This window comes from Schistocerca serialis, chromosome 2 (assembly GCF_023864345.2).
Source record: "Schistocerca serialis cubense isolate TAMUIC-IGC-003099 chromosome 2, iqSchSeri2.2, whole genome shotgun sequence".
Taxonomy (NCBI): domain Eukaryota; kingdom Metazoa; phylum Arthropoda; class Insecta; order Orthoptera; family Acrididae; genus Schistocerca; species Schistocerca serialis.
Window position 1 is genome coordinate 742,367,240 of NC_064639.1, and position 26,604 is coordinate 742,393,843.

Consider the following 26,604-nt stretch of genomic DNA (forward strand, 5'->3'; position numbering starts at 1 on the left):
TTGTGTTCTGCTTATATTTTTCTATAACATCTATAATTAACTAAAGAAGAAACAATCGTAGTAAAGAACACAACCTAAATACAATATTCACAAAATTAGACTGTATTACGAAACTTACTAATACAAATAAACATGTAATTATAAAATGACTCGCTATCAATCAAAGCCCCAAACAGGCTATAAACATATATGTATTAGGAAATACAAGGAAAAATGTTCATTAACTTCTGTGGCAAATACGAGAAAATAATATTGTCTGTGACATGTTTTCAGTCAAAGCCACCATCTTTATCAAAACACTTTGCACACCCCTACTGCACACTTCCCACACGTGGCCCACGTATGAAATTCTTGCATCGCACATACGGATTTTTAGTTTTGTTTGGATCTTTGCATCCTCCTGTCTGGCAGGTGTTCCTCACTGGTACCTTACTTATTTCAGTGGTCACAGTGAATTTATGAACAGGCACTTTCGTTGATGATAGATACAAAGAGAAGATTTCTTCTACTAAACTGGAAAGAAACAGTCACCAGCTAACTTTTCCTCCTGTTGTCTCCCTGTAAAGGTTCCGTGCGCTGATTCCGGCAAGATCTAGCACATTGAAAACAATGCGCGGAGGCCATCTGCGGCAGCCATATTGTACAGTGTACAGACGAGACATCTGGTCCAGATTATTAGTTCAAAATTTTATGGAATTGTAGATGTTCATCTGAATGAAAACACCGATGCACCATAACAATGAGGGACACTAAACTTCTACACACCACAACAACAGATTGGCAGAGCAGAGCAACTAAAGTATGTCCACCGTTCCACTAAATAAAGTAAAATGTAAAGAAAAACAGGGATCGAGACCACAACAATGAAATAGAATAAGCTATGCGGAAGTAAAAATCCATCATTGCGCTTTTTAGAAGCACGAAACCTAAAAATATCACACTGGTCAAATCGACCGGCTGCCATCCTAATTTCTGCAAATCGTTCAGCTTTCGTAACAGATGTTTGTCTTTTACAGAAATTGTAAATCACCAAAGTATACTAAAGCTCATGAAATACAGTCCCCCTAAATTAATACTTACGGTGTTTATTCATTTTTAAACTATTAAACAACACTCACCGGTCACATTGACCTGCACGGTTCTTCCAGTTTTCAGCGTTGGTCAGATACGATCATTTATTTAGTAGTCACTGTGGCGTAGTGAAGGAAAACGAGTGTCCTCTTCGGTTATAATGGAATTTTATTTCCCATTTTCATTGTGGAAGATCGTTGAACACGAGATACTATCGGGAACGTAGTTTCCCCCGCGAATGTATGTTCACAAATAGGTCCATTCCTCTGAAGAGTACGCGGTCTCTCCGGAGAGACCGTTTGTGCGCGGCTGTGACAAGCCGCGTCTGGCTGGTGACGAAACGGACACGGCGGTCACGGCAGCCACTCGCAGACGTAGCGCAGCGGCAGCTCGCAGGACACGTCGGCCAGGAAGCCGTGCGAGTGCAGCGCCACGCAGTCCTCGCCGGCGCCACCTCCGCCCCCGTCGTCCGGCTGCCCGGGCAGCCAGTCGTGGAACTCCAAGTCCGACAGGCGCTCATCTACAACAGACGTCGTCATTTCGCCCGTGTTTAAAATGCTGCAACAGCTTCATAATTAACTCTTTTAGTCAAATTCCACGAATAATAACAAAAAGTTCGCCCTGTGTCGAGGATCCGTGCTTCCTAACTCAAGTCTCACAGGTGTTACACATGTTAACTGTGACTCCCATTCTTTATTGGTCAAGTACAAAATTAGTATTTCATAGAGTGGGAACATCTACGACGTGAGCGCTCATATGCGCGAAACGAAATTTTCGCAGCCTATTTACACTCTCTCAGAAGTCTGACTGGTACAGCGTTCGTCTTACCTACAAGTGTCCTTAGGGCTTCGAGTGTCGTTACGTCGCTAGTACTGCCAAATCCTATTCAAAAATATCTTGATTTTGTACAGGTGATTGTCATCTTATCAATTTGCAACTGACCTCTTGACTGGACTTGAGTAAAAGCTTAGAAAAGACAAATACAACATAATTTTACCTTTTTTTTGAACAGTGCTACAACTAAGATGTGATATTTATTTTATTGGAAGGAAGACTAATCAGTGGTACTTTGCTGTTTTGTACTGCATCTTATCGTATTGTATCGCTGATACCTTACTTTCGTGAATTATGCTTCTATGACTACGAAATGGTTTCCTAGACCGTAAAAGTGTGAATGTTACGAAACATTTGTAGAGAGCTATCCGGAAAGCAAGGTCCGACAGGTGGCGAAATGGAAATGACAGGGAAAAAGACGATGAAACTCTGCATAGATGTGTTTGGCAGTGTCCCGAGTATGCCTGTCGATCGGGTCACATCGCTCTTCTCAGTTTTGAGCACACAGTGACCACGTAAAAATGCCTAGAACAATAATGTCTCTTATATGAATGCATCGCCTCTGTTCTTTAGCACATGTCACCATAACTGATTCTCCTCGATCGGCAATGAATTCACCATCTGCTGTGGTGATGCACAGATACGTTCGACCTCCTGAGGGAATCTCAAAAGTAGCGGGCATAGAGAACACGGAAGGGGATCGAGAATATGATGCGCTAGTTGGTAGTCGGTGGCCAACAGTTCCTTCACATTTCTTTCCTTTATCCCTCCACCTTCTGTTTACATTACATACTGAAGCACCAAAGAAACTGGTGTAGGCATGCGTATTCAAACAGAGAGATATGTAAACAGGCAGAATACGGCGCTGCGGTCGGCAACGCCTATATAGGACAACAAATGTCTGGCGCAGTTGTTACATCGGTTACTGCTGCTACAGTGGTAGATTATCAAGATTTAAGTGAGTTTGAACGTGATGTTATAGTCAGAGCACGAGCGATGAGACACAGCATCTCCGAGGTAGTGATGAAGTGGGGATTTTCCCAAACGACCATTTTTCGAGTTTTTCGTGAATATCAGGAATCCGATAAAACATCAAATCTCCGACATCGCTGCGATGGAAAAGATCCTGCAAGAACTGGACCAACGATGACTGAAGAGGATCGTTCAGCGTGACAAAATTGAATCCTTCAGCAAATTTCTGCAGATTTCAATGCTGGGCCATCAAGTGTCAGAGTGCGAACAATTCAAGGGAACGTCATCGATATCGGCTTTCGGAGCGTAAGGTCCACTCTTTTACACTTGGTGAATACACGACACAAACCTATACACCTCGCTTGGACCGGTCAACACCGACATTGGATTCTTGACGACTGGAAACAGGTTGCCTGGTCAGACGAGTCTCGTTACACATTGCATCGAGCGGATGGACGTGCACGGGTATGGAAACAACCTCTTAAATCCATGGACCCTGCATGTCTGCAGGGGACTGTTTATGCTGGTGGAGACTCTGTAATGGTGTGCGGTGTGTGCAGTTGAAGTGATACGGGACCTCTGATACATCTAGATGCGAACCTGACATGTAACAAGTACTTAATCATACTGTCTGATCAGCTGCATCCATTCATGTCCATTGTGCACTACAAATGACAGGAGGACAATGCGACACCCCACACGTCCAGAATTGCTACAGAGCGGCTCCAGAAACACTCTTATGAGTTTAAACACAACAGCTGGCCACCAAACTCCCAAGACATAAACATTACTGAGCGAATATGGGATGCCTTGAAATGTGCTGTTCAGAAGAGATCTCCAACCCCTCGTACTTTTACGTATTTATGGACAGCCCTGCAGGATTCATGGTGTCAATTCCCTCCAGCACTACTTTAGACATCAATCGAGTCCCACTGCGTGCTCGTGGGGGCTCTAAACGATGTTAGGCAGGTGTACCAGTTTCTTTGCCTCTTCAGGGTGTTATCTCTCGTCAAGTATGGATCTCCGCTGAGAGGTTTCGCCTGATATCATGCAACCCCACATAACGCAACTCTCATAAATTTCCTTCTTCATAACAATTCTCGTCCGCACATTGCAGGGGCAATGAAGTCGCCCGTGCAGCGTTTTCGTTTGGATTTGTGTGATCTGCCACCATACTGCCCGGACATGAGTTTTTCTGATGTTCACCTCTGCTCACATGAACCGTTGACTTTGATACAGAGAACGAACTTCAGATGAGCATAGAGAATTGGCGGGAAGCACAGGCGGCTACCTTCTGTGATCACGGTATTGGGAAGTTGGTACAATGCTACGACCGATATCTAAGTCTGAGAGGTGACAATGTGTCGAAGTAGTTGGGATATATAGCAAAATGTTGCAAATAACATTTTTGATTTTCACTGTGGTGCCCATTTCACAACTGATCGGACCTTACTTTCCGAATATCCTTCGTAATTTAGATGTAAGATCTACAGCAAATCGGCGATTCAACAAACTTTAAAATACTTTTTAGGGACAAAGCTCTTCCGTCTTCACAAACTGACACAGTCTTCACTCATCCTCAGAGGAACTAAAATACTGCTCGCACATAATCATTCGCCACGTAGCAGATATCACCAGCATAATTTCCCAGTTCAGAGCGATATGGAGCAATAGTTAGCACACTAGTCTAGTATTTGGAGGACGGCGGTTGAATTCCGCATCCGGTCATCCAGATTTGGGTTTTCCGATTTGTCTAAATCTTTCCAGACAAATGAGTGACTCATTTGAAGATGCAGAGCAGAGTTCCCTCCCATCCCTTGACACAATCAGAAATTGTGCTTCGTCTCTAATGACCTCAGTATCGACGAAACGTTAAACCTAACCTTCCTTCCATTAGTTTCCTATTGTACCTATCGTAAAATAAGCCTCATTGCTTGAAGATCTCTGCAATCCGAAGGAAACGATTTAGGCTGTCATATATAGGTCTTACCCGCACGTGAAAATAGTGCTCAGATACGTGGTGGAACGCTAAGCTATTAGAGCGCCGACAGGTCTCGTAATTCCATCCGGAATAGGAGATCCATACTTTATAAAGAGTTGAAGGCGAAGGAGACCTATATAAATGGTGAAATAAATAGTATTTTGTGGACCTGAATGCATGTTTTCCTATATTTCTTACTTTATCAAAATGGTAATCATATTTGGCTTCCTTTCTCCCACCAGTACTTCCATAATGACAGAGTTGCGTATCTTAGATTCTGTGTCTGGTACACATAGTCGCTGAGTAAAGATGTTGCGATGCGTCATTCAGTCAGTGTTTTGGATAATCATAACTGGGGAACCTGTCGGAGCTGTAACGATCTAGTAGAGTGAACGGCCATTTCTTAAAAGGCAGGTGGAAAGGTATGCTTGTCATTTTGATGCTGATTGTTAACTTAATTGTTCTGTTTCAAGATTTATTTTGTGTGATGAACGATGTGTTATGCCGAGGCAGGGATAACTGTTCGCATTTGAAGATTTAATTGGTCTTTGAAATTGCAGTTGTGGATGGCTGGTTGCGCTTGGGACCTGAAGACTGTCGAAACTGGTAGCATGTGTTAAGAGGAATAAACGACTTTCAATTCCAATACAGGTGTTGGTTTTGTTACTATTATTCAAATACTGAACGCAGTAGAAGTGCAGTTCTCGGAAAATAAAATGGATTGTACCACGTGAGAGTGCAGGGATGATGCCACGCTCTGAAATGACTGTAAATTATATCTGACATGTTGCCTGTCTCGGCTAATGTTGAATCAGTGCATGTATTGTGTGTGCAATACGTTCTCTCTATGCGTTTTTTTGCCCCTGTATTACTGCAACCATAACAGGTCGTTCTGCGATTGATGTCCCATAACTGAAATCCTCCGCAGACTTTTGTACCCTTGAAGCGTGTGTTTGTAGTTACTACTCGTATAGCCTCCAGCCCTTCCCCAATTACGAATTATAAGGTATGACTCTTTACATTAGTATTTTCTTATTTGAATCTGCGTTTATGGTTTCTTGAATGGTTTCTTATGTTTCCGAACGGTACATAAATGCCATGACTATTTGGAACAGTTTTAAAGCATGATCCAGAAAATAAATACTGAACATGTATAGCTCTGTAAGCTCCATACATCATTACTTTAAAATGTAGCTTGCATAATGATCTCCTTTGTCAACTTTTTATTGAAATGAATTGCTAAGTACTTTGTGTAACATCTGTGCTTACCAGGATATCTTTCCTCTCTTTGATTTATGAAATAACACAAGCTACTTGATGTGTTTTCCTTCAAATGATTGACTGGGAGGATACTCCCACACTACGGAACATATCTCGCACTTGAGTTGTAAATATTTGCCGACGCAGTCACATACATTGTCCCTATGGCATTAACTTTTTATTACCCTCTGCTGAGATATTTTTCAACACATAAAGCACCCCCTAGTAGTATTAGGGTTTTGTGGCTCTTACGTATGAGAAGTATCTTTTCCACACGAGAAATAAAAGCCATGTGTCATCTTGCAAAACCTGAACTCCACCCACATCCAGTTACGGTTCACCATAGAGATGGAGCAATATGTCCTGCCACGAGTTTAGGAAGTTATGTTAGAGACAAGACGGGATTGTGTCCGGCGGAAGACAATTGTTATAGACCGATACCTTCATGCCTCCAGTTGTCATCACGCAGCACAACAAGGAGTGCTAAACACGCTGATCCACTGAGCTCATTTGATTTACAACCAAAATATGTATAATACCAAATCCAGCGCACGTGGGGCTGTGTATCAGAAAGCTGGCTAGAGCGACCACCAAAGTAAATGCAACATGTGACAGCATGTGACAGAATGCGACAGCACAGTCGACACTAGCGGTGAATAAGCACTCAGCTAAAGCCTCTTGTACAAATTGCACGCTGTGTCTTAATTAAAGATCCAGTTTTATAAGGCTGTAGGAAGAGAACCACTGCTCGAAAGGTCGTCAAATTTTTATTAAATTGTTGATGCAGGAGGAAAGGTCTGGAAAAAAAAACAAAAAAAGGAAAAATACGAAAATTTCACTAATAGATGGCGCTTTAAGCGATTTAAACGTAAATTTTTTACGAAAATTGGATCGGCTACAGATAGACGTCTCGCAATCCGACGGCTGTGGTTTGAGTTGGGCATTGCACCGCCCGTAATGTTCAATGTGCATGACTGCACAAGTTCGTCAGCCAACACTTATGGCATTATTCGTCAGGAAAACTCAGCCATCACGCCAAGATTGTACCATACCGTGTGGGAAAAACCTATTTTTAATCATCCTCAGCCGCGCGGGATTAGCCGAGCGGTCTAAGGGCTGCAGTCTTGGACTGTGCGGCTGGTCCCGGCGGAGGTTCGAGTCCTCCCTCGGGCATGGGTGTGTGTGTTTGTCCTTCGGATAATTTAGGTTAAGCAGTGTGTAAGCTTAGGGACTGATGACCTTAGCAGTTAAGCCCCATAAGATTTCACACACACATTTTTTAATCATCCTCAGGTCAAAAACCGTATAGAAAGCAAAATAAATCACATATTAATTGTCTTGGGGCCAAAAACTGCATAAAAAGCGAAATGACATCGGTTTGTAATTGTCGTGAGACAAGAGCAGTTCAGTATTCTGTTCACCATTTTCTGCCACAAGTTGATATCGAGAAACTGCATGTTCCACAACAGACAGAAGTGTCTTGGGGACCACGTTCAGAATGCACTACGCAAAGCGTAACTTGAATTTAGCTGCGTTCCTGATTGGAGCACTGAACTCGACATCTCTCAGGTAACCCCACAGCTGGAAGTAATACAGGTTGAGATCAGATGATCTGGACGGCTGGGCAGTAGGGAAATGAAGGCTGATAATTCTAGCACTCTAGAGGAAAAATAAAGAAATTGCAAAAAGTAGGAAATTGATGAGGCGGGGCCCCGGTAAACTGAAACAACCATAAGTTGTTGAGAGTGCTAAATGCAGCGTTAGGTGACGATAGACAAGAACAGGGGAAAGGAATACAGTAGAACACGAATGGATGGCTTCTAGAGATGAAACAGTGAAGGCCTAGTTGAAAATTTTTGATAACACAGGAGATATTGAACTTAGCTGATGAAAGGAGAGATTATAAAATTGCAGTTAATGAAACAAGCGAAAAGGAATACAAAAGTCTAAAAAATTAGATTGGCAGGAAGTGCAAAATAGCTAAGCAGAAATGGCTAGAGGTCAGATGTAAGGGTTCAGAAGTGTATATCACCAAGAGAAAAATAAGTACCGCCTACAGGAAAATTAAATAGGGCTTCAGAGAAAAAAGAAGCACCTATATGAATGTGAAGATGTCAGATGGAAGACAGATCCTAAACAAAGAAGGGAAAGCTGAAAGATGGTAGGAGTATGTAGCAGGTCTACACAAGGGAGATGAACTTGAATGCAGTATTATAGAAAATAGAAGACTACTTAAATGAAAATGAGATGGAAGATGTGATACTGCGAAAAGAATTAGAGTACTGAAAGACATATGTGGAAAGAAGGCCCGGAAGTAGACGACATTCCGTCAGAACTACTGATAGCCTTGGGAGAGCCAGCCAAGATAAAACTCTTCTACCTGGTGTGCAAGACGTATGAGACAAGCGAAATACCCTGAGACGTCAAGAACAATATAATAATTCCAATTCCAAAGAAAGCAGGTGCTGACAGACTGAATATACCGAAGTATCAGTTTAATACATCATGGTTGACAATATTAATTGGAGTACTGTCTTTGAAATTCTGGAGGTAGCAGGGGTAAACATGGTGAGCGAAAAGCTATTTATATCTTGGATAAAAATCAGACACCAGTTATGAGTGTTGAGGGGAACGAAAGGAAAGCAGTGGTTGAGTAGGGAGTGAGACAGGTTTGTAGACTATCGCCAATGTTATTCAATATATTCCCTGGGCAAACGATACAGGAAACCTAAGAAATATTTGGAATTAAATTCCAGAGAGAAGAAACAAAAATTTTCGTATTTGCCGAGGACATTGTAATTCTATCAGGGACAGCAAAGGACTTCGAAGAGCAGTTGAGCGGAATGGACGGTTTCTTGAAAAGAGAGTATGAGACGAACATTAACAAAAGCAGAATTAGGATAATGCAATGCAATCGAATTAAATGAGATTAGGGAACGAGTCACTTAAAATAGTTGATAAGTTTTGCTATTTGGGCAGCCAAATAACTGAAATGGCCGAAGTAAAGAGGATACGGATTGTAGACAATGATTTGCAAGAAAAGTATTTCAGAAGACGACAGACTTGTTAACATCGAAAATAGATTCAAGCGTAAGGAAGTGTTTTCTTAAAGTATGTGCATTGACTGGATGAGCCTTGTTGGCTCGGTCTATGTTTTTTACATGACTGCCTCTTAGTGCGATCCTCCTCTGTCTAGTCGCCAGGTAGCGCTTCGGTCGCCTGTTAGTTGAGTCTTCGTTTGTTGTTCCTTGGAGCAGCTTGTTGACCACACTGGAAGTCAGTCTGTCGGAGTCACGAGAGAGCGAGAGAGAGACAAGAGGCCCATGTGACGTACGTGAGCTGTTCGCGGAGCTTACGGGCGCACTATTGTCTATGCGGCCGGTGGTCGGTAAGATGTGTTGGCCGGCAATGCTTGGGCCCAGTGTCGACGCAGCCCGTTTACCCTGGATTAACCTCGCATAGTTGCTGATATGGGTGTCGGAATGCTGTTCATTTTCTGGTGCCGTCTGTTCTGCCAGTTGGGGGTAAGATACTTGTTACTTGATTGACATATGTTCTCCCATGTTGAAATGGCTCCCGCTACGCTAGATTACCTGTGGCTCTCCATGTCTCTGTCTCAAGTGTTACATTCGTCCATTGGTGCTTCTGTTTGAAATTATCTGAGTGCTATATTTGTGTGTTTTAAAGTTTATTTTCATTACATGTCAGTTGCGCTTGAAATTAACTGCAATATGTTCTAAGCCGCCACGTATATTAGTGGCTACTGAGGTCGAAACTGAGTCTTCAAAATGGTTCAAATGCCTCTGAGCACTATGGGACTTAACTGCTGAGGTCATCATCCCCTAGAACTTAGAACTACTTAAACCTAACTAACCTAAGGACATCACACACACCCATGCCCGAGGCAGGATTCGAACCTGTGACTGTAGAAGTCGCGCGGCTCCAGGCTGTAGCGCCTAGAACCGCTCGGCCACCGCGGCCGGCGAAATTGAGTCTTATTTGTGTTGGAAGTTGTTACTTCCCTGCCTCATGTAGTAACTATAAAACTACCTACTGCTGTGGCAAGTAAACGCCAGCTGTCCAGTGAATCTTGGCTCATTTGGATAATTAAGTTCCGTAACTCTTGTGAGATTTTGCCCCTCTCAAGGAAATTAATATTTATTGTTTTAAATATAATTACTGTTGTAGTTGTTTGAGTGTTAGCTCTCAAGCCACTTGAGATAATGTGTCTGAGCACTCTGTGATTTCCTGGTTATTAAATTAACTTGTCAAATTTTGACAGTAATCGGTTAATCCGTTTAGTAGTTTTTAGTGTAAAATTCTTGCTGTTATACGTAAGATTTGGTTGGGACTTCAGGCCACGCCCACATTGAGTTTCTTGTGTAGATGTGAACATTCTCATATGTTCTACGATTATTATGTACGAATTACATGTTTGCTTGTTTGCTCTCGGCCGAGCTGTTCGTAGCGTTTGGAGGCGCTCCCCTGGGGTGTTATCTGTTTTTGGTACAGTTTCAACAAATGATTGTTATTTTTTGAAGTAACAAATGACTTTTGATAAATGGGTTGCATCTTTCCCATACTCGTTTAGTTGTTTCTTCACCCTGGGGCGTCTACTGAAAATTTCAATGGAGGGAGCCATGTAAGGAAGTGAAACATGTACGATAGACTAGACAAGAAGGTATTATAAGCTTCTGAAAAGTGCAAAGAGTGAACAGTGCTGAATATTAGATGGATAGATCAATTAACTACAGGGGCGCTAATCAACAGAACTGGGGAGAAAAGAAATTTAGGGCACAACCTTGCTACAGGGAGTCTGTTGATAGGACCCACTTTGAGACATTAAAGGATCACCAGTTTAGTAGTGGAGGGCAGTGGGGGTAAAAATCACGGGAACACGAGGAGATGAATACAATGAGCAAATTCAGGAGGATGTGGGTTGCAGTAGTTATTCGAAAATGAGTCTTGCACAGGATAGAGGAGCATGGAGAGCAGCATCAAATCAGTTCTCGGACTGAAGATTACAACAACAATTTTAGCATTTGGAAATGCCTCTGCAGCTGCCATTTCTACTGGCTGTGCAATGTGCGAAGGATCACCATCTTGTATAAAAAAGATCCTACCCACTCACACAAGCTGTTGAAGGGTTAGAATGACGTTGGTGCTCAAAAGACTGTCAAAGTTTACGGGAGACGCTACAGGTAATAAGACCAGCAGAATTCATCTCCTCAAAAAATGTGGCCCCACGATAAACGATACCGTCAAACCGCACCACACAGTCACCTCTGCAGAACGAAGCGTTACCGACTGATGTGCGAGCAAACTTTCCGTTTCCCATTACTGCGTATTGATTTTCTTGAAGGGGGAAATGGGCTTCGTCTGTCCACAGAATGTTCCATCGCCACAGAGATCCACATGAGAGCAAGAAATTCCAGAGAGAACGTTTGTCTTGCTGGCAGGTTGGCAGGAAGCAACTCATGGACAAGGGTGTTTTTCATAAACAGCAATGCAGGATGTTTCGCAGGTATTTGCGACGTTCGGGCAATTCGTCGTGCATTGCATATTAGCACATTACCTCTCAATCCCCCGAGCAGTGCTTTGGCCACTGCTTTCCTCCGTCTGTCACACTGTAGTTAGTCATTCTCTCCACACCCTTAGTAGGCATCGGACCAGTGCCTTTTTCATATTCTTGAGTATCCGGAACTTCTCTAGGGCTATTGGTGCATAGTCGCCGTTCTTGTGGAAGAGCTTTACCGGCAGCGCGCGAAACTTTATGGAGATTGTGATGTTGATCCTCTCGGATCCAGACTGAGGAAAAGCCGTGTGCCACGCGTCTGATGGTGCACATTCCAATTCTTACAGCGCCATCTATTGGTAAAATTTTCTAATTTTTTTTTATTTTCGTTCCATGACGTTTCCCCGAGTCAATAATATGCTCCCATTCTGAGCAGTGGTTTCTTCCTAGAGCGTTTGGAAATTGGAAATTTAACTGTGGACACCTTGTATATTACCCTTCTTTCCCTATACCTTCCTCGTATTTTCTTAGAATTTCAAATACCTTGCACCACTTGATGAACGTTTCTTCTAGATCCTGTGAGGGTGTCTTTTTCTCGAGCCTTTGCTTCACTATCAAGCGCAATGTGAGAACTTCCCCAATGTGAGAAATGCCTCTCTGATGCTTTTAACTTTGATAAAACCAAACTGACCGTCATCCAACAGGTCTTCAGTTTCCTTTTCCGTTCTTCTGTACACTACGCTTGTTAGCAACTTTCATGCATGAGCTGCTGAGGCGAATTTTAGATAGTTTTCATACTTATCTGCCCTTCCTATCTCGAGTACTCTGTGTATGATATTTTTACAAAACTCTGATGGTATTTCTTCAGACTCATAGGTTCTACAGGCCAACCGGAGTGATTTAGGTATCCCTTTGCCCAATGACTTAAGAAGTTCCGAAGGAATGTTGTCTGCCCCTCTGCCTTATTTGATGGCATGTTTTCCAAAGCTCTGTCAGACGCTAGCATTGGATCAGGTAGTCTCCATATGCCCCTCTTTTCAGAGAAGGTTGCGGGACTCGGCTGTTAACGTCAAATCATACACCGTTCAACTGTCTAATTTCCAGACTCTTATTTCATTGGGCTACCAGTTTCAGCGTTATATTGCGCCATCTTCAGGCCTCTTGACCAACGTGCAGGTTCTGGTCAAAGTAAGGACCAGCATTCAAAGACTGCGATCTGTTTATCTCTGTTTGAAGTAATCGGTGTATCATGCAGAAATTTACAGATACCACTCTTTGAATGATGGCTATATATCGACCGGAATCGAGGTTGCAATCTTCCTACACGTCGGTCAGGAGGCCTGAAGATGGCTTAATACACTACTGGCCATTAAAATTACTACACAACGAAGATGACGAGCTACAGACGTGAAATTTAATCGACAGGAAGAAGATGGTGTGATACGCAAATGATTCGCTTTTCAGAGCATTCACAAAGGTTGGTGCCGGTAGCGACATCTACAACGAGCTGACATGAGGAAAGTTTCCCACAGATTTCTCATACCCAAACAGCAGTTGACCGGCGTTGCCTGGTGAAACGTTGTTGTGATGCCTCGTGTAAGGAGGAGAAATGTGTACCAACACGTTTCCGACTTTGATAAAGGTCGGATTGTAGCTTATCGCGATTGCGGTTTATCGTATCGCGACATTGCTGCTCACGTTGGTCGATATCCAATGACTGTTAGCAGAATATGGAATTGGTGGGTTCAGGAGGGTAATACGGAACGCCGTGCTGGATCCCAACAGCATCGTCTCACTAGCAGTCGAGATGACAGGCATCTTATCCGCATGGCTGTAACGGATCGTGCAGCCACGTCTCGATCCCTGAGTCAACAGATGGGGAAGTTTGCAAGACAACCACCATCTGCACGAACAGCTCTACGACGTTTGCAGCAGCATGGACTATCAGCTCGCAGACCATGGCTGCGGTTACCCTCGACGCAGCATCACAGACAGGAGCGCCTGCGATGGTGTAATCAATGAGGAACCTGGGGGCACGAATGGGATACCGTCATTTTTACAGATGAATCCAGGTTCTGTTTACAGCATCATGATGGTCGAATCCGTGTTTGGCGACATCGCGGTGAACGCAAATTGGAATTGTGTATTCCTCATCGCCCTACTGGCGTATCACCCGGCGTGATGGTATGGGGTGCCATTGGTTACACGTCTCGGTCACCTCTTGTTCGCATTGAAGGCACTTTGAACAGAAGACGTTACATTTCAGATGTGTTACGACCCATGGCTCTACCCTTCATTCGATGCCTGCGAAACCCTACATTTCAGCAGGATAATGCACGACCGCACGTTGGCCATCCTGTATGGGCCTTTCTGGATACAGAAAATGTTCGACTGCTGCCCTGGCAAGATCTCTCACCAACTGAAAACGTCTGGTCAGTGGTGGCCGAGCAACTGGCTCGTCACAATACCCCAGTCACTACTCTCGATGAACTGTGGTATCGTGTTGAAGCTGCATGCACAGCTGTATCTGTACACGCCTTCCAAGCTCTGTTTGACTCAATGCCTAGGCGTATCAATTCCGTTATTACGGCCAGAGTTGGTTGCTCTGGGTACTGATTTTTCAGGTTATATGCACCCGAATTCCGTGAAAATGTAATCACATGTCAGTTCTAGTAAAATATATTTGACCAATGAATACCCGTTAATCATCTGCATTTCTTCTTGGTGTAGCATTTTAATGGCCAGTAGCGTATATCGCCGAAACTGGTAGCCCGATAAAATAAGTTTGGAAATCAGACGGATGAAAGGTGTTTGATTTGATATTCTTGTATCCGACACGTCTTCCAGTCTACTCGATTCAAGCAAGAGTGGAAAACCGCAGAGTGACGGATCGCGTGAGGTTCGCGGTGCCGTCTCACCCGTGCTGGTGACGAAGAATCCCTCGTCGTCGCGGTCGTTGACGTCGACCAGCATGTCGCCGCTGTCGACGGGCACGTGCCGCAGGAGCGCCTCCACGCGGTCCCTGGTGTCCGGCACGAAGAGCGCCGCCCCGTCGGCGGCACACGCGTCGGCGGCGGCCTCGTAGGGGCGGCGGTCTTCGCTGAGGCGCAGGAAGGTGCCCGCGCCGGCCGCCAGCGAGTAGCCAGGGGGCGGCGGCGCCCGCAGCCGCCACTCGCACAGGTACTGCAGCGTCTCCTCGCAGCCGCGGTCGTTGACTCCGCCATCCCGGTTCCACGCCAAGCAGTCCTCGTTGCCGCCCGCGTTGTTGGGTTCGTAAGTCCTCCAGCGTACGTCCAATGGCTTACCTGAGAACAACCAGTATGCCGCGTGTTGTTGACCTGGTCATAAAAGACACTTAAAATCTTGACGCGGCAAGGTGTAACCGTCATCAACTTGCGTTGCTAATTAATGGTGTACGTGTAGACCGGGTCACAAGAAATGTCGTGACAGACAGTACAGACAGTTTCGACGGTCTGTTGTTAACGTTATTACTTGTCGGCTACGACAATGAGACAGAGTGCCATTGCAGATGATTACTGGTTATGCTTTCAAACTTCCTTAATGTTATTACAAGGTAATATGTAAATAATTGAGGGAACAATACGACATGAGAAGAAGTAGCCTTTTCCCGTTCCAGAATGAAATTTCCACTCTGATATGAAACTGTGAGGACGGGGCGTAAGTCGTGCTTGAGTAGCTCAGATGTAGGAGCGCTTGCCCGCGAAAGGCAAAGGCCCCGAATTCGAGTCTCTGTCCGGCACACAGTTTTAATCTGCCAGGAAGTTTCAGCCTTTTCCCTTTGCTTGGATAACAAGACATGACATGTGTGAATCTGACCCAACCATAGCTTCAATACGTCGTTATTGCAAAACGCAAATACGAATTAATTACGGAAGAATGGGTGGTGATAGAAAATGACACGGGAGGAAGCTCAGCTTAGAGATTCGGGAAATGCACGAACACGGGAAGCAATACTCACTGTACGAGTCGTCTTACAAGATACAAGGGGCATTCAAATGAAAACGATAGAAATGGGAAAAAAATGCACAAGCGCGATTACGAATCTCGCACTTTGGTTTCCGTACAGACTTATTTATGTAAATGTAGTTCACTCATTCTGACGCCCGAGTAAATTAATGATTTTTGCTTTTTATCGACATTGACGCTCTCAAGATGTAGGTTCCAGGTATTCCAAGTCATTCGACAACGTTTTAATTTCAAGTTTGAAGTCAGATGACAGATGACAAAAGAAATGTTTTTATCGCCTGATGTAATTACAAATTAATAATTTTACGATTTATTTGTCGTCTTGTACCGTGAAACCTTGGTTTTGCCGAGTTTCAGGATTCTATGTCAACGAGAAGTTTCCTATTGCTTTCAGTGAGTGAGTTTGCGGGAATCAAAATATGAGATTGACGTTCCTCGTTTTGAGATGACAGAAGGAACGATGTTTTATTTGCTAAGAATGTTCTAAAGCCAAGATGGGATAAATATTTCTTTACTTAAACAACCGGTTTCGACAGACATTGGTGTCATTCACCGGTCTTAAGGAATCTTTTTCTTATGTAACGCGTTCAGCTTCCCAGGGAAACTACAATACCCTGCCGAAATTTCGCTGGGAGGCCCTACATCCTCCATCACATGTCGAGCTCTCCTCATAGGGTTTCCATGTTTATGGAGCCCTGAAGGAATACATTCGTGGTCGTCGATATGCTTCGGACGAAGAGGTGAATGCGTGGGTACAATCATGGTTCCGCAGGCAACCGCAAACATTTTTCCGTGGTGGCATTCTTTGTTTTGTGTCAAAGTGGGATAAATATACACTGGTGTCAGAAATTAAGGCAACAAACAGAAATTTTGCAAGGTTGCATTTATTTTGCCACAAAACAGTATAATCAGGTGATAGTGAACAAGAAACAGTATAGAGAATACACAACCTAAACAAGTGCAACATACATAACGGCAGACAAAATTGTTCTTCGTTTCTTTCAACTTAACGGATTTAAACACATTTCGACAACTGGTTAATGCGCTCAGTATGGGGTGTGATCAGCTCTGGCAGCAATACGGGCCTGACAAACGACGGGACATGATGTGAATGATCCCAGCATTCTCAAGTTGACGTAATAACGCGCATTCCTCCTGCAGCGCTACTAGCAAGTCTTTAAGAGTGGTTGGTGGGTGCTGACGTGATGAAACACATGTCCCTTGTGCGTCCCAGACGACCACAACGGGATTCAAATGGGGAGAGCGAGCAGGTCATGCCATGCTTCCAATACCTTCTGTTTCCAAGAAAACATCAACGACACGTGCGTTATAAGGTCGACCATTATCGTCCAGCAGTACCAAGTCTGGGCCCACAGCATCTTGCAACAACCGCAGATTAGGTCCCAATATCTCGTCACGACACATGACAGCAGTTAAACTTTGCCAATTTAACCGTACAATTTCATGAAAATGTGTTCGAGTGGTCAACATAACCCCTGTTCACACTATTAGGGATCATCCTCGATATCAGTCTCTTACCATAAAGTCTTATCCCCGAAATCGTGTTCCACGTTGCCGCAAGATGCAAATACTGTTTTAAAGGTCGAGTAGTCCTTCGTTATGAATTACCATTAGTTTTTCAATCACAGATCTTTGAATCTCGGTTAGCTCTATTCGCTCGACGGATCCAATGTTGAGATCCAGTTTCTCGACTTGATTTCCGAAAGCCTTCGACAAAGCCACACCATCTTCTTGGAAACGAAATAAGAGCATACGGCCTGTTAAGCTAGACGGAAGAATTCGTAACAAACGGATATCGGTGCTGTGATTTCGAAATTCCGAGAACCCGCTTTGTAGTGCAAGTCAAGAACCACATCACTTCTTCAGAATACAAGTGGCAAAAATACTTTTTAATCATCGAGTAAGAAAATACTTGAGGAGTTACGACAGATGTTTCCTGCAGGCTGGTGTTACGTGGAATAGGAAAGGAGACGTACTGGGAAGTGGCACGGTTCAACGTCCCGTCGAAACCAAGACCACCAGAGGAGAAACATCACTTCTGCGAGAAACTATAAAGGTGAGAGAGAACAGGTCTGTCGCAGCTCGCTTTAAGGCGTCATCACTGCAACCCTTAAAATATTTAGGAAATATGCGTTGAGTCTGTGTGACGATTACTTCTAAGTAAAGACTCACGTTTTCTCAACACCACAGTGCTCCGTAAAAAGATTTACGTTGAATCATTATAGAGTTTATAGCAGCAGTAACGATGTTCTACCGATACGACAGTCCGTGTTTAACGAAATACGCACAAATAGAGGGTGTTGTACTCTGCCCATCAGAGGTTTTGTACAGTGTTGTCGGTGTGCCATGATAGTAAGCAAGACGACGAGTGGTTTGAATCTCCCCATTAGCTTTTATTATTCATTTTTGCCTAATTATTTATTTATTTCTTTAACCTGATATGATGAGCGCTATCAGATCCTCGCTTACATCGGGCCACGGTTTCACACATATAGTACCTTTAACAGTTCATGTTACAAATAATATAAAAATGATCAGTGTCTACAGTGAAGTTGTGAATAAATGATACTGCTATGAACTAACAAAGTTAATATTTCAGTACTTGTGCTACTGCTGCCACTAATAGTAATAAGAGTAATAATAATAACAAAAATGACAATAATAGCAAAAATAATAGTGGAAGACATAAAAAGACTTTACACGTGTACAAAATACCAATTTTCTGATATAGCAAGTAGTGGGGAAAGGAACTTCCTAATGTTCTTTTCCCAGTCTGTAAAGTAACAGCAGCATAATTCATTAGTATAACAAATAAATCATGGTAGAAAATGCTCTGATAAACACCAACATGATCATTTCACAGCGGTAAGACATTATCGACACTGCCTTCCAACTAAATTAGAAGAAGGTAACAACAGCTATTTCATACCGGCTTAATTTGCGGCTTATGTTTCAACTCTTCTGCTGTTACCGTCTGCTGGGTTCGGAGTTAATGAATACAGCAAATAAAGATATCAAAAGACTCGCATATTTTGACACATAAGCCTTAAACACACATTCATGTTGAGAGTTACGTCTGGAGGAGGAACAATATTTGTCCTTAAGTTATACGTCTATTTGATAGTTTATATCCTATGTGTCTGGTATGTAAAAGGAATTTGTTTAAATTTCCGAACGGTGCTTTGTGTGTCGTTGCTAATACAAGAAATAGGTTTACTTTAAGTGGAAACACTACATGGTGTAATAAAAGGGTATGGTTAAACTTCAAGGAAACACTTGTCACACGTACAGGCACAAAATGTGTTATCTAGACATGGGTCCGGAAACGCTTCATTTCGATGGTAGAGCTAATTTACTACTTCACTGAACGACCACATAAATCTTGGGAAGCCCACAGAAACCGAACGTACCAGCTGAGCCGCGCAGGCTCGCATCGATCAATCGATCGCTAGATAGCGCTAGGGGTGCACGATTTTTGGCGGTTCTCTACGCGACGAGCTTCGACTGGCACGAAGCAGGACAGTTAGAATTTGCGGGCCGAATTGAACGGAACACTTGCTGGACGAGAGGCAGGCTTACCTCCGCTGTCTGGAACTGAGAGCAAACGGCTCTTGCAGAGCACAGACTTCATCCCGCGAAGACGGTACTTTTGGTTCGCTGTGCTGGCAATGGGACTCTGAAAATTTGCCTGTGCCGAGCGTGTGGAGATTTTGAGTAATACGTCGCTACACATTCTTCAAGTATTTTAGTGAGGATCCTTCTGTGGCCTCTGCGCTTTGTTTTGTAGGGCTGCGACTAAGTGTCTACTTCCTGAAAGGTCTGCTGTGTTTGTTGATTACGGGGCTCGCTGCTAAAGGCCAGAAGTTTATCTTAATGCAAGCAACACTGTTTCAGTACAAAAGTTAGTCGCAACTGCTGGTGAAATATTTGTAAGTTGCGTATTACAGAGCTATTGGAGGTTCATTAAACAGAACTGGCTGTTTAAATTTGTCATATTTCAATTGGCTTACCGTGCACCATGTGGGCTGAACTGTGTGTTGTTCTTTCTTTTAAATACAGTGAACTCTAAGTTAATTAGAGAGTCTATCACTGTAATTATTTTAGTTAAGCGTTTGTAAGACGTTTTAGTGGGGTTAGTCTAATTTAATCATAGCGCCTTTCCACTGTAATCGTTTTGGTTCTGTATTTGTAAAACATTTTGGTGGGGTTGTTAGTTGACCCGCCCTGAGATTCTCTATGGTAAATTCACGTAAAATAAGAATCTACTTTTGCCCCGCAGTTGTTACGGGCAGCCTGGTAAACGAAGTTTCATATCTGAGATTCGGTTATTTATATTTTTTAAACAGTAGAGTTTACGCGAGATTCGTTACTTATGGCTTGTGTTTTACTGAAAAACATGTTAGAAGTCAGCGAGCACGAATTTTTTTCCGTTTCAAAATAGTGTGTAATTAGTGTTCCTGCTGAACAAGTAGTGCTAGCAACTGTTTGCCATTTAATTTTGAGGCCACGTAAGCCTTATTGGTTTTCTCATTCCTCTAATCTGAGTGCTATCTAGCTGTTAAGAGCTTTGTTGCTTATCATCGTATCGATGATTGGGTTGATGTTTGCTTATTTATTTAAATTCCCTCTTAAATGGTAACATAATGAAATATGTGCCGTCCTTTGTGAAGCGATGCATTGGTACTAGTTTTCTAAGGTTACTTCTTAGTCTGATGTAGTTCACGTTGTACGGGCGGGACCTGCTCCATCCTCCAGCACACGTGTGGGAGACGCGCTCATCCCATCCACCCTGTTCTGTCGGGGAGCTGAATTGCATCTAAATAACTTGTCCTTCTTCTGAACTGTCGCCAGATGACGTGACGCACTGCTTGTGTTACTACTGTCGTTACCAAATCTGCTGCAGTCATTTAAGATATTATATTTAAAAGTTAACTGAAATTTTTTGTAAATATTAGGGTGTTGTCTATTAAAACGAAGCTTGACTGACTTCAGATACTTGTTATGTTTAACAAACTCCTTAACTTTTTAAAACCTCTTTCGCTAACGTCAGTTGCTGATCTCACTGCCTCGCTAAAACACGGCAAGTTGTTTAATTTCTTACTTGTTCTTAAAGGCTATTTTACTGATGCCATAAGTTGTTGATTTTTACCTAAAAAAAAAGAGATTCTGCATGTTCTCAATGCGAACGCTGCTTTATTGCCTCCAGCCAAGCCCTACCTCTCAACAGCGTATCAAGCTGCTTTAGGGTACCTACGCCCAGTTCACCAGCATTAAATGAAATGTTTTCTTACATGAAATGTTCAGAACTTCCTCTTAGTAAGCTTTGGTTAGAATGTACAGTAAACTGTAATTCTTAGGTTCACCATCAGTGTCTGCTGTTCCAAAGGAATGATGGTAACAATGTCATGTGACTAACTTCATTGCTCTACCAGCATCAAGCATGTGTCATCAACGGTTTAGTTTTCATCGCCGACTTCGTTTCCAGTGAAGTGCAGTGGAAGTGTACTCAATAGCAGAGTTGCAGATGACCGTTGCTATACGGATTAGCAGGTAGTAATGGACCTGGACCTCAGCGTTTGCATAAGGAGAAATTTCCAGAATGACAGTGTCCCGACTAGAAGTCGTTCGAAGGAACTGATCGTCGTTATAGAGAGCACGGGCTGTTTAAGCCTGCTACTCGCAATTTGGAGAGGCGTAGAATATCGATGACACCTCAACTGGACTAGGAAATTCGTGCAGTTGACTAAACCCTTGTGTCAGCTTAAGATGATTACCTTCCACAAGTAAAGATGACCACATCGCAGTCTGGAGAGTGTTAGATGGGAATCTGTTCTATCCATACCATGTTCAGCTTGTGCAGGTACTATCAGCTGCTGATTTTATTACACGGGTATATTTCCGCTAACGCTTCATTTAATAACGTCTCAACCATCGTTTCAGCGCCAGTGTGCTGTTCACGGATGAAACTGGTTTAAAGTAGATGATAAAGTTATTCCATATTATTCACTGAATGCGAATTTCATGTAATCAGCTTCAAAATTTGTGCCGGACAGGGACACGAAACGATATTTCCCGCTCATAGCGGGCGACCTCCTTAACCTGTTTGGTCATCCACGCACGCTACACCGCCCAACCTAATCCTCCAGATATCGTAGTCTTATTTACGTTTCCCTTAAGTTCGTGCCGGCCGGTGTGGCCGAGCGGTGCTAGGCGCTTCAGTCTGGAAACCGCGCAACCGCTACGGTTACAGATTCGAATCCCGCCTCGGGCATGGATGTGTGTGACGTCCTTAAATTAGTTAGGTAATTCTAAGTTCTAGGGGACTGATGACCTCAGGTGTTAAGTCTCATAGTACTTAGAGCCATCTGAACCATTTGAGCCTTAACTTCGTAAAATCACTAGCTTTCCGCTGAAGGGGAATGACACCACTCGCTATGAGCGGGAAATCGTGTCACGGTCCGACACAAATTTTTCATATGTCACAACTGGGGGATACAGCTATACCCATTGCTGCTGATGTTATGAAACTCTCATTCAGCGAATAATTTGGAATAATATTTCATGCAGCCGCTGATCGTCAAATCTTATGTAATATGAACAATGTATTGAAGAGCTATAGATACTGAGACCTAAGATAGAGATAAAGCATTTCGTGACCTTTCTCCATATAACATACATTATGTGATCAAAAGTATCCGGACACCTGGCTGAAAATTTTTTTCAAGTTCTTAATGCTGGAATCCAGTATGGTGTTGGCCCACCCATAGCCTTGATGACAGCTTCCACTCTCGCAGGAATATGTTCAATGAGGTGCTGCAACGTTTCTTGGAGTTGGCAGCCCATTTTTCACGGAGTTCTTAGCTGAGGGGAGATATCGCTGTCGGTCGGTGAGGCCTGGTACGAGGTCGGCGTTCGAAAACATCTCATAGGTGTTCTAAAGGATTCAGGTCAGAACTCTGTGCAGATCAGTCCATTATAGTGATGTTATTTCGTCTAACCACTCCGCCACAGGCTATGCATTATGAACAGGTGCTCGATTGTGTTGAAAGATGCAATCGCCATCTCTGAATTGATCTTCAACAGTGGAAAGCAAGAAGATGCTTAAAACATAATGTAGGCCTGTGCCCTTATAGTGCCACGCAAAACAACAAGGGGTGCAAGGTGCAACATGAAAAACTCGACCACACCATAAAACCACCGCCTCCGAATTTTACTGTTCAAATGTGTCTGAATTCCTATGGGACCAAACTGCTGAAGTCATCGGTCCCTAAGCTTATACACTACTTAATCTAACGTAAACTGACTCACGCTAAGGACAACACACACACCCATGCCCGAGGGATGAGTCGAACCCCCGATGGGGGTAGCCGCGCTGACCGCGACAACGTATCTAAGACCGCACAGATACCCCGCTCTACGCATTTTCAGTAGGAGATCAGTGATAGCCAGAAAAGTCTCTTACCACGAATATTAATAACAATTGAAACTTTAATATTTCAAAAAAAATTAATTTTCACCTAAATTCGATGACCTAATAATCGATACGTCTTTTATGCACTTCTTACAGTTATTAATTGCTAGTAAAATACTGAAATTCAGTATCTGCGAAGAAGGTAGAATACGAGATACAGTCATAAATGTATTTTTTTAAATTGTTTCATAGGTTTGATGTGCCATGAATTCGTGTCCTGTGTCAAAATCTTCATTTCAGTGGTGCAACAGCAGCCAACGTCGTCAGTTATTTCTAGCATATATATTCCAATCTCTGTCCTCCCCAACCATGATTGCCTTCTACTGCTCTCTCTGTCACCACTGAAGCTATTCCCTTGTTTCTCAACACATGTCCTTTTACCTTCTCCATTCATCTTGTCAATGTATTGCACATAGTCCTCTCCTTGCCTATTCTGCAGAGAAGTTCCGCATATGTTATGAGTCCGAGTAATTTTCAAAACCCTTCTACAGCTCTATATCTCGAACTTATCGATTCTTTTCTTTTCCGCTTTTCCCACAGCCCATAATTCATATCCATACAATGCTGTGCTGCAAACTTATATTCTCAGAAATTTCTTCATGAGCTAAACCGCGATGTTTCGTCCTAGCAGACTTATTTTAAACAGGAATGTTCTTTTTTGCCTGCACTGATCTGCTATGTGTTATTTTGCTTCCAAAGCAGCAGAATTCCTTCGCATTGTTCACTTCATGATCTTCAGTTTTGATTACAATTTTGGGTTTTTAAACTTGCATTTTAAACTTGTATACATGGAAGAAGCCTGGAGATACTGGAAGGTCTCAGATAGATTATATAATAGCAAGACAGAGTTCAGGAACTAGGTTTTAAATTGTAAGACATTTCCAGGAGCTGATGTGAACGCTGACCACAATCTACTGCTTATGAACTGTCGATTGAAACTGATGAAACTACAAAAAGGTGGGAATTTAAGGAGATGGGACCTGGATAAACTGATAGAACCAGAGGTTGTAAGGAGATTCAGGAAGAGTGGAAGGGAATGATTGACAGGAATAGGGGAAAGAAATACAGGTAGCAGAAGAATGGGTAGTTTGAGGGATGAAATAGTGAAGGCAGCAGGGGATCAATTACGTAAAAAGACGAGGGCTAGTAGACATCCTTGGGTAACAGAAGAGAGATTGAATTTTATTGGTGAAGGGAGAAAATATAAAACTGCAGTAAGTGAAGCAGGTAAAAAAGAATACAAACGTCTCAAAAATGAGATCGACAGAAAGTGTGAAATCGCTAAGCAGGCATGGCTAGAGGACAAATGTTAGGATGTAGGGGCATATCTAACTAGGGGTAAGATAGATACCGCCTACAGGAAAATTAAAGAGACCTTTGGAGAGAAGAGAACCACTTGTATGAATATCAAGAGCTCAGATGGAAACCCAGTTCTAAGCAAAGAAGGGAAAGCAGAAAGGCGGAAGGACTACATAGAAGGTCTATACAAGGACGATGTTCTTGAGGACAATATTATGGAAATGGAAAGGAATGTAGAGGAAGTTGAAGTAGCAGATATGATACTGCGTGAAGAGCTTGACAGAGCACTGAAAGACCTAAGTCGAAACAAGGCCCTGGGAGTAGACAACATTCCATCAGAACTACTGACAGCCTTGGGAGCGCCAAGCCTAACAAAACTCTACCATCTAGTTAGCAAGATGTATGAGACAGGCGAAATCCCCTCAAACTTCAAGAAGAATATCGTAACTCCAATCCCAAAGAAAGCAGGTGTCGACGGATGTGAAAATTACCCAACTATCAGTTTAATAAGCCACGGCTGCAAAATACTAACTCGAATTCTTTACAGACGAATGGAAAAACCAGTAGAAGCGGACCTCGGGGAAGATCAGTTTGGATTCCATAGAAATGTTGGAACACGTAAAGCAATACTGACCCTATGACTTATCTTAGAAGATAGATTAAGGAAAGGCAAAAATACGTTTCTAGCATTTGTAGACTCAGAGAAAGCTTCTGACAATGTTGACTAGAATAATATCTTTCGAATCCTGAAGGTGGGAGGGGTAAAATACGGGAGCGAAAGGCTATTTACAATTTGTACAGAAACCAGATGGCAGTTATAGAAGTCGAGGGGCATGAAAGTTAAGCAGTGGTTGGGAAGGGAGTGAGAGAGGGTTGTAGCCTATCCCCGATGTTATTCAATCTGTCTATTGAGCAAGCAGTAAAGGAAACAAAAGATAAATTCCGAGTCCCAATTAAAATGCATGGAAGAAAAATAAAAACTTTGAGGTTCGCCGATGACATTGTCATTCTGAACGGAATGGACAGTGACTTGAAAGGACGATATAAGATGAACATCAACAAAAGCAAAACGAGGATAATGGAACGTAGTCGAATAAAATCGGTCGATGCTGTGAGAATTAGATTAGGAAATGAGACTCTTAAAGTAGTAAATGAGTTTTGCTATTTGGGGAGCAAAATAACTGGTGACGGTCGAAGTCGAGAGGTTACAAAATGTAGACTGGCAATGGCAAGGAAAGCGTTTCTGAAGAAGAGAAATTTGTTAACATCGAGTATAGATGTGTCAGGAAGTCGTTTCTGAAAGTATTTGTATTGAGTTGTACCATGTATGGAAGTGAGACGTGGACGATAAATAGTTTGGACAAGAAGAGAATAGAAGCTTTCGAAACGTGGTGCTACAGAAGAATGCTGAAGATTAGGCGGGTAGATCACATAACTAATGAGGAGTTATTGAATAGAATTCGAGAGAAGAGAAATTTGCCGCACAAACTGACTAGAAGAAGGGATCGGTTGGTAGGGCATATTCTGAGGCATCAAGGGATCACCAATTTAGTATTGGAGGGCAGCGTGGAGGGTAAAAATCGTAGAGGGAGACCAAGAGATGAATACACTTAACAGATTCAGAAGGATGTAGGTTGCATTAGGTACTGGGAGATAAAGAAGCTTCCACAGGATAGAGTAGCATCGAGAGCTGCATCAAACCAGTGTCTGGACTGTAGACCACAACAACAACAACAACAACAACAAACTTGCATCTGCAAAAGAGAGTTTCTTTCTATTCCTTCTATTTACTTATATATGTTTCGAAACCTACGCATCACCATCTTCTTTGGGAAACATGAGAAATAACGTTAACAGTTGCTTCGAATCTCAGCAAGTTGATTATTGCAGAGCTGTGCCTAATATTTGATTTTAATTTTATGACTGATGTCATCTTTGCTGCTCCTTATTACTTTCGACTTTTTTCAGTTTATCTTCAATCCATATTTCGTGCTCATTAGACTCTTAATTGAATTTGGCAGGTCATGTAATTCATCTTCGCTTTCACTAAGGATAATGTTGTAGGCGAATCTTTCATCGTAAAGTTATCAAGTTATCATCACTAAAAATTAAACTTATGTATTTATTTATTTATTTATTTATTTTTTTTTTTTTTTGCAGGTACGTCTCTGCAGTCCGCGTACACATTAAAAT

General features: G+C 42.7%; 1 protein-coding gene across 1 annotated transcript in view; it reads right to left on the reverse strand.

Annotated features, from left to right (window-relative positions):
• Window positions 1-126: 126 nt before the first annotated feature.
• LOC126457944 (macrophage mannose receptor 1-like) overlaps window positions 127-26,604 on the reverse strand; it is a 40,103-nt gene continuing 13,625 nt past the window's right edge. The window contains exons 5-6 of the mRNA XM_050094673.1: window positions 14,552-14,938; window positions 127-1,591 (exon numbers count right to left, since the gene is read on the reverse strand). Of these exons, the coding sequence (XP_049950630.1) occupies window positions 1,425-1,591; window positions 14,552-14,938 (554 nt within the window). The 3' untranslated portion in view covers window positions 127-1,424. The remainder of the gene's footprint in view (window positions 1,592-14,551; window positions 14,939-26,604) is intronic.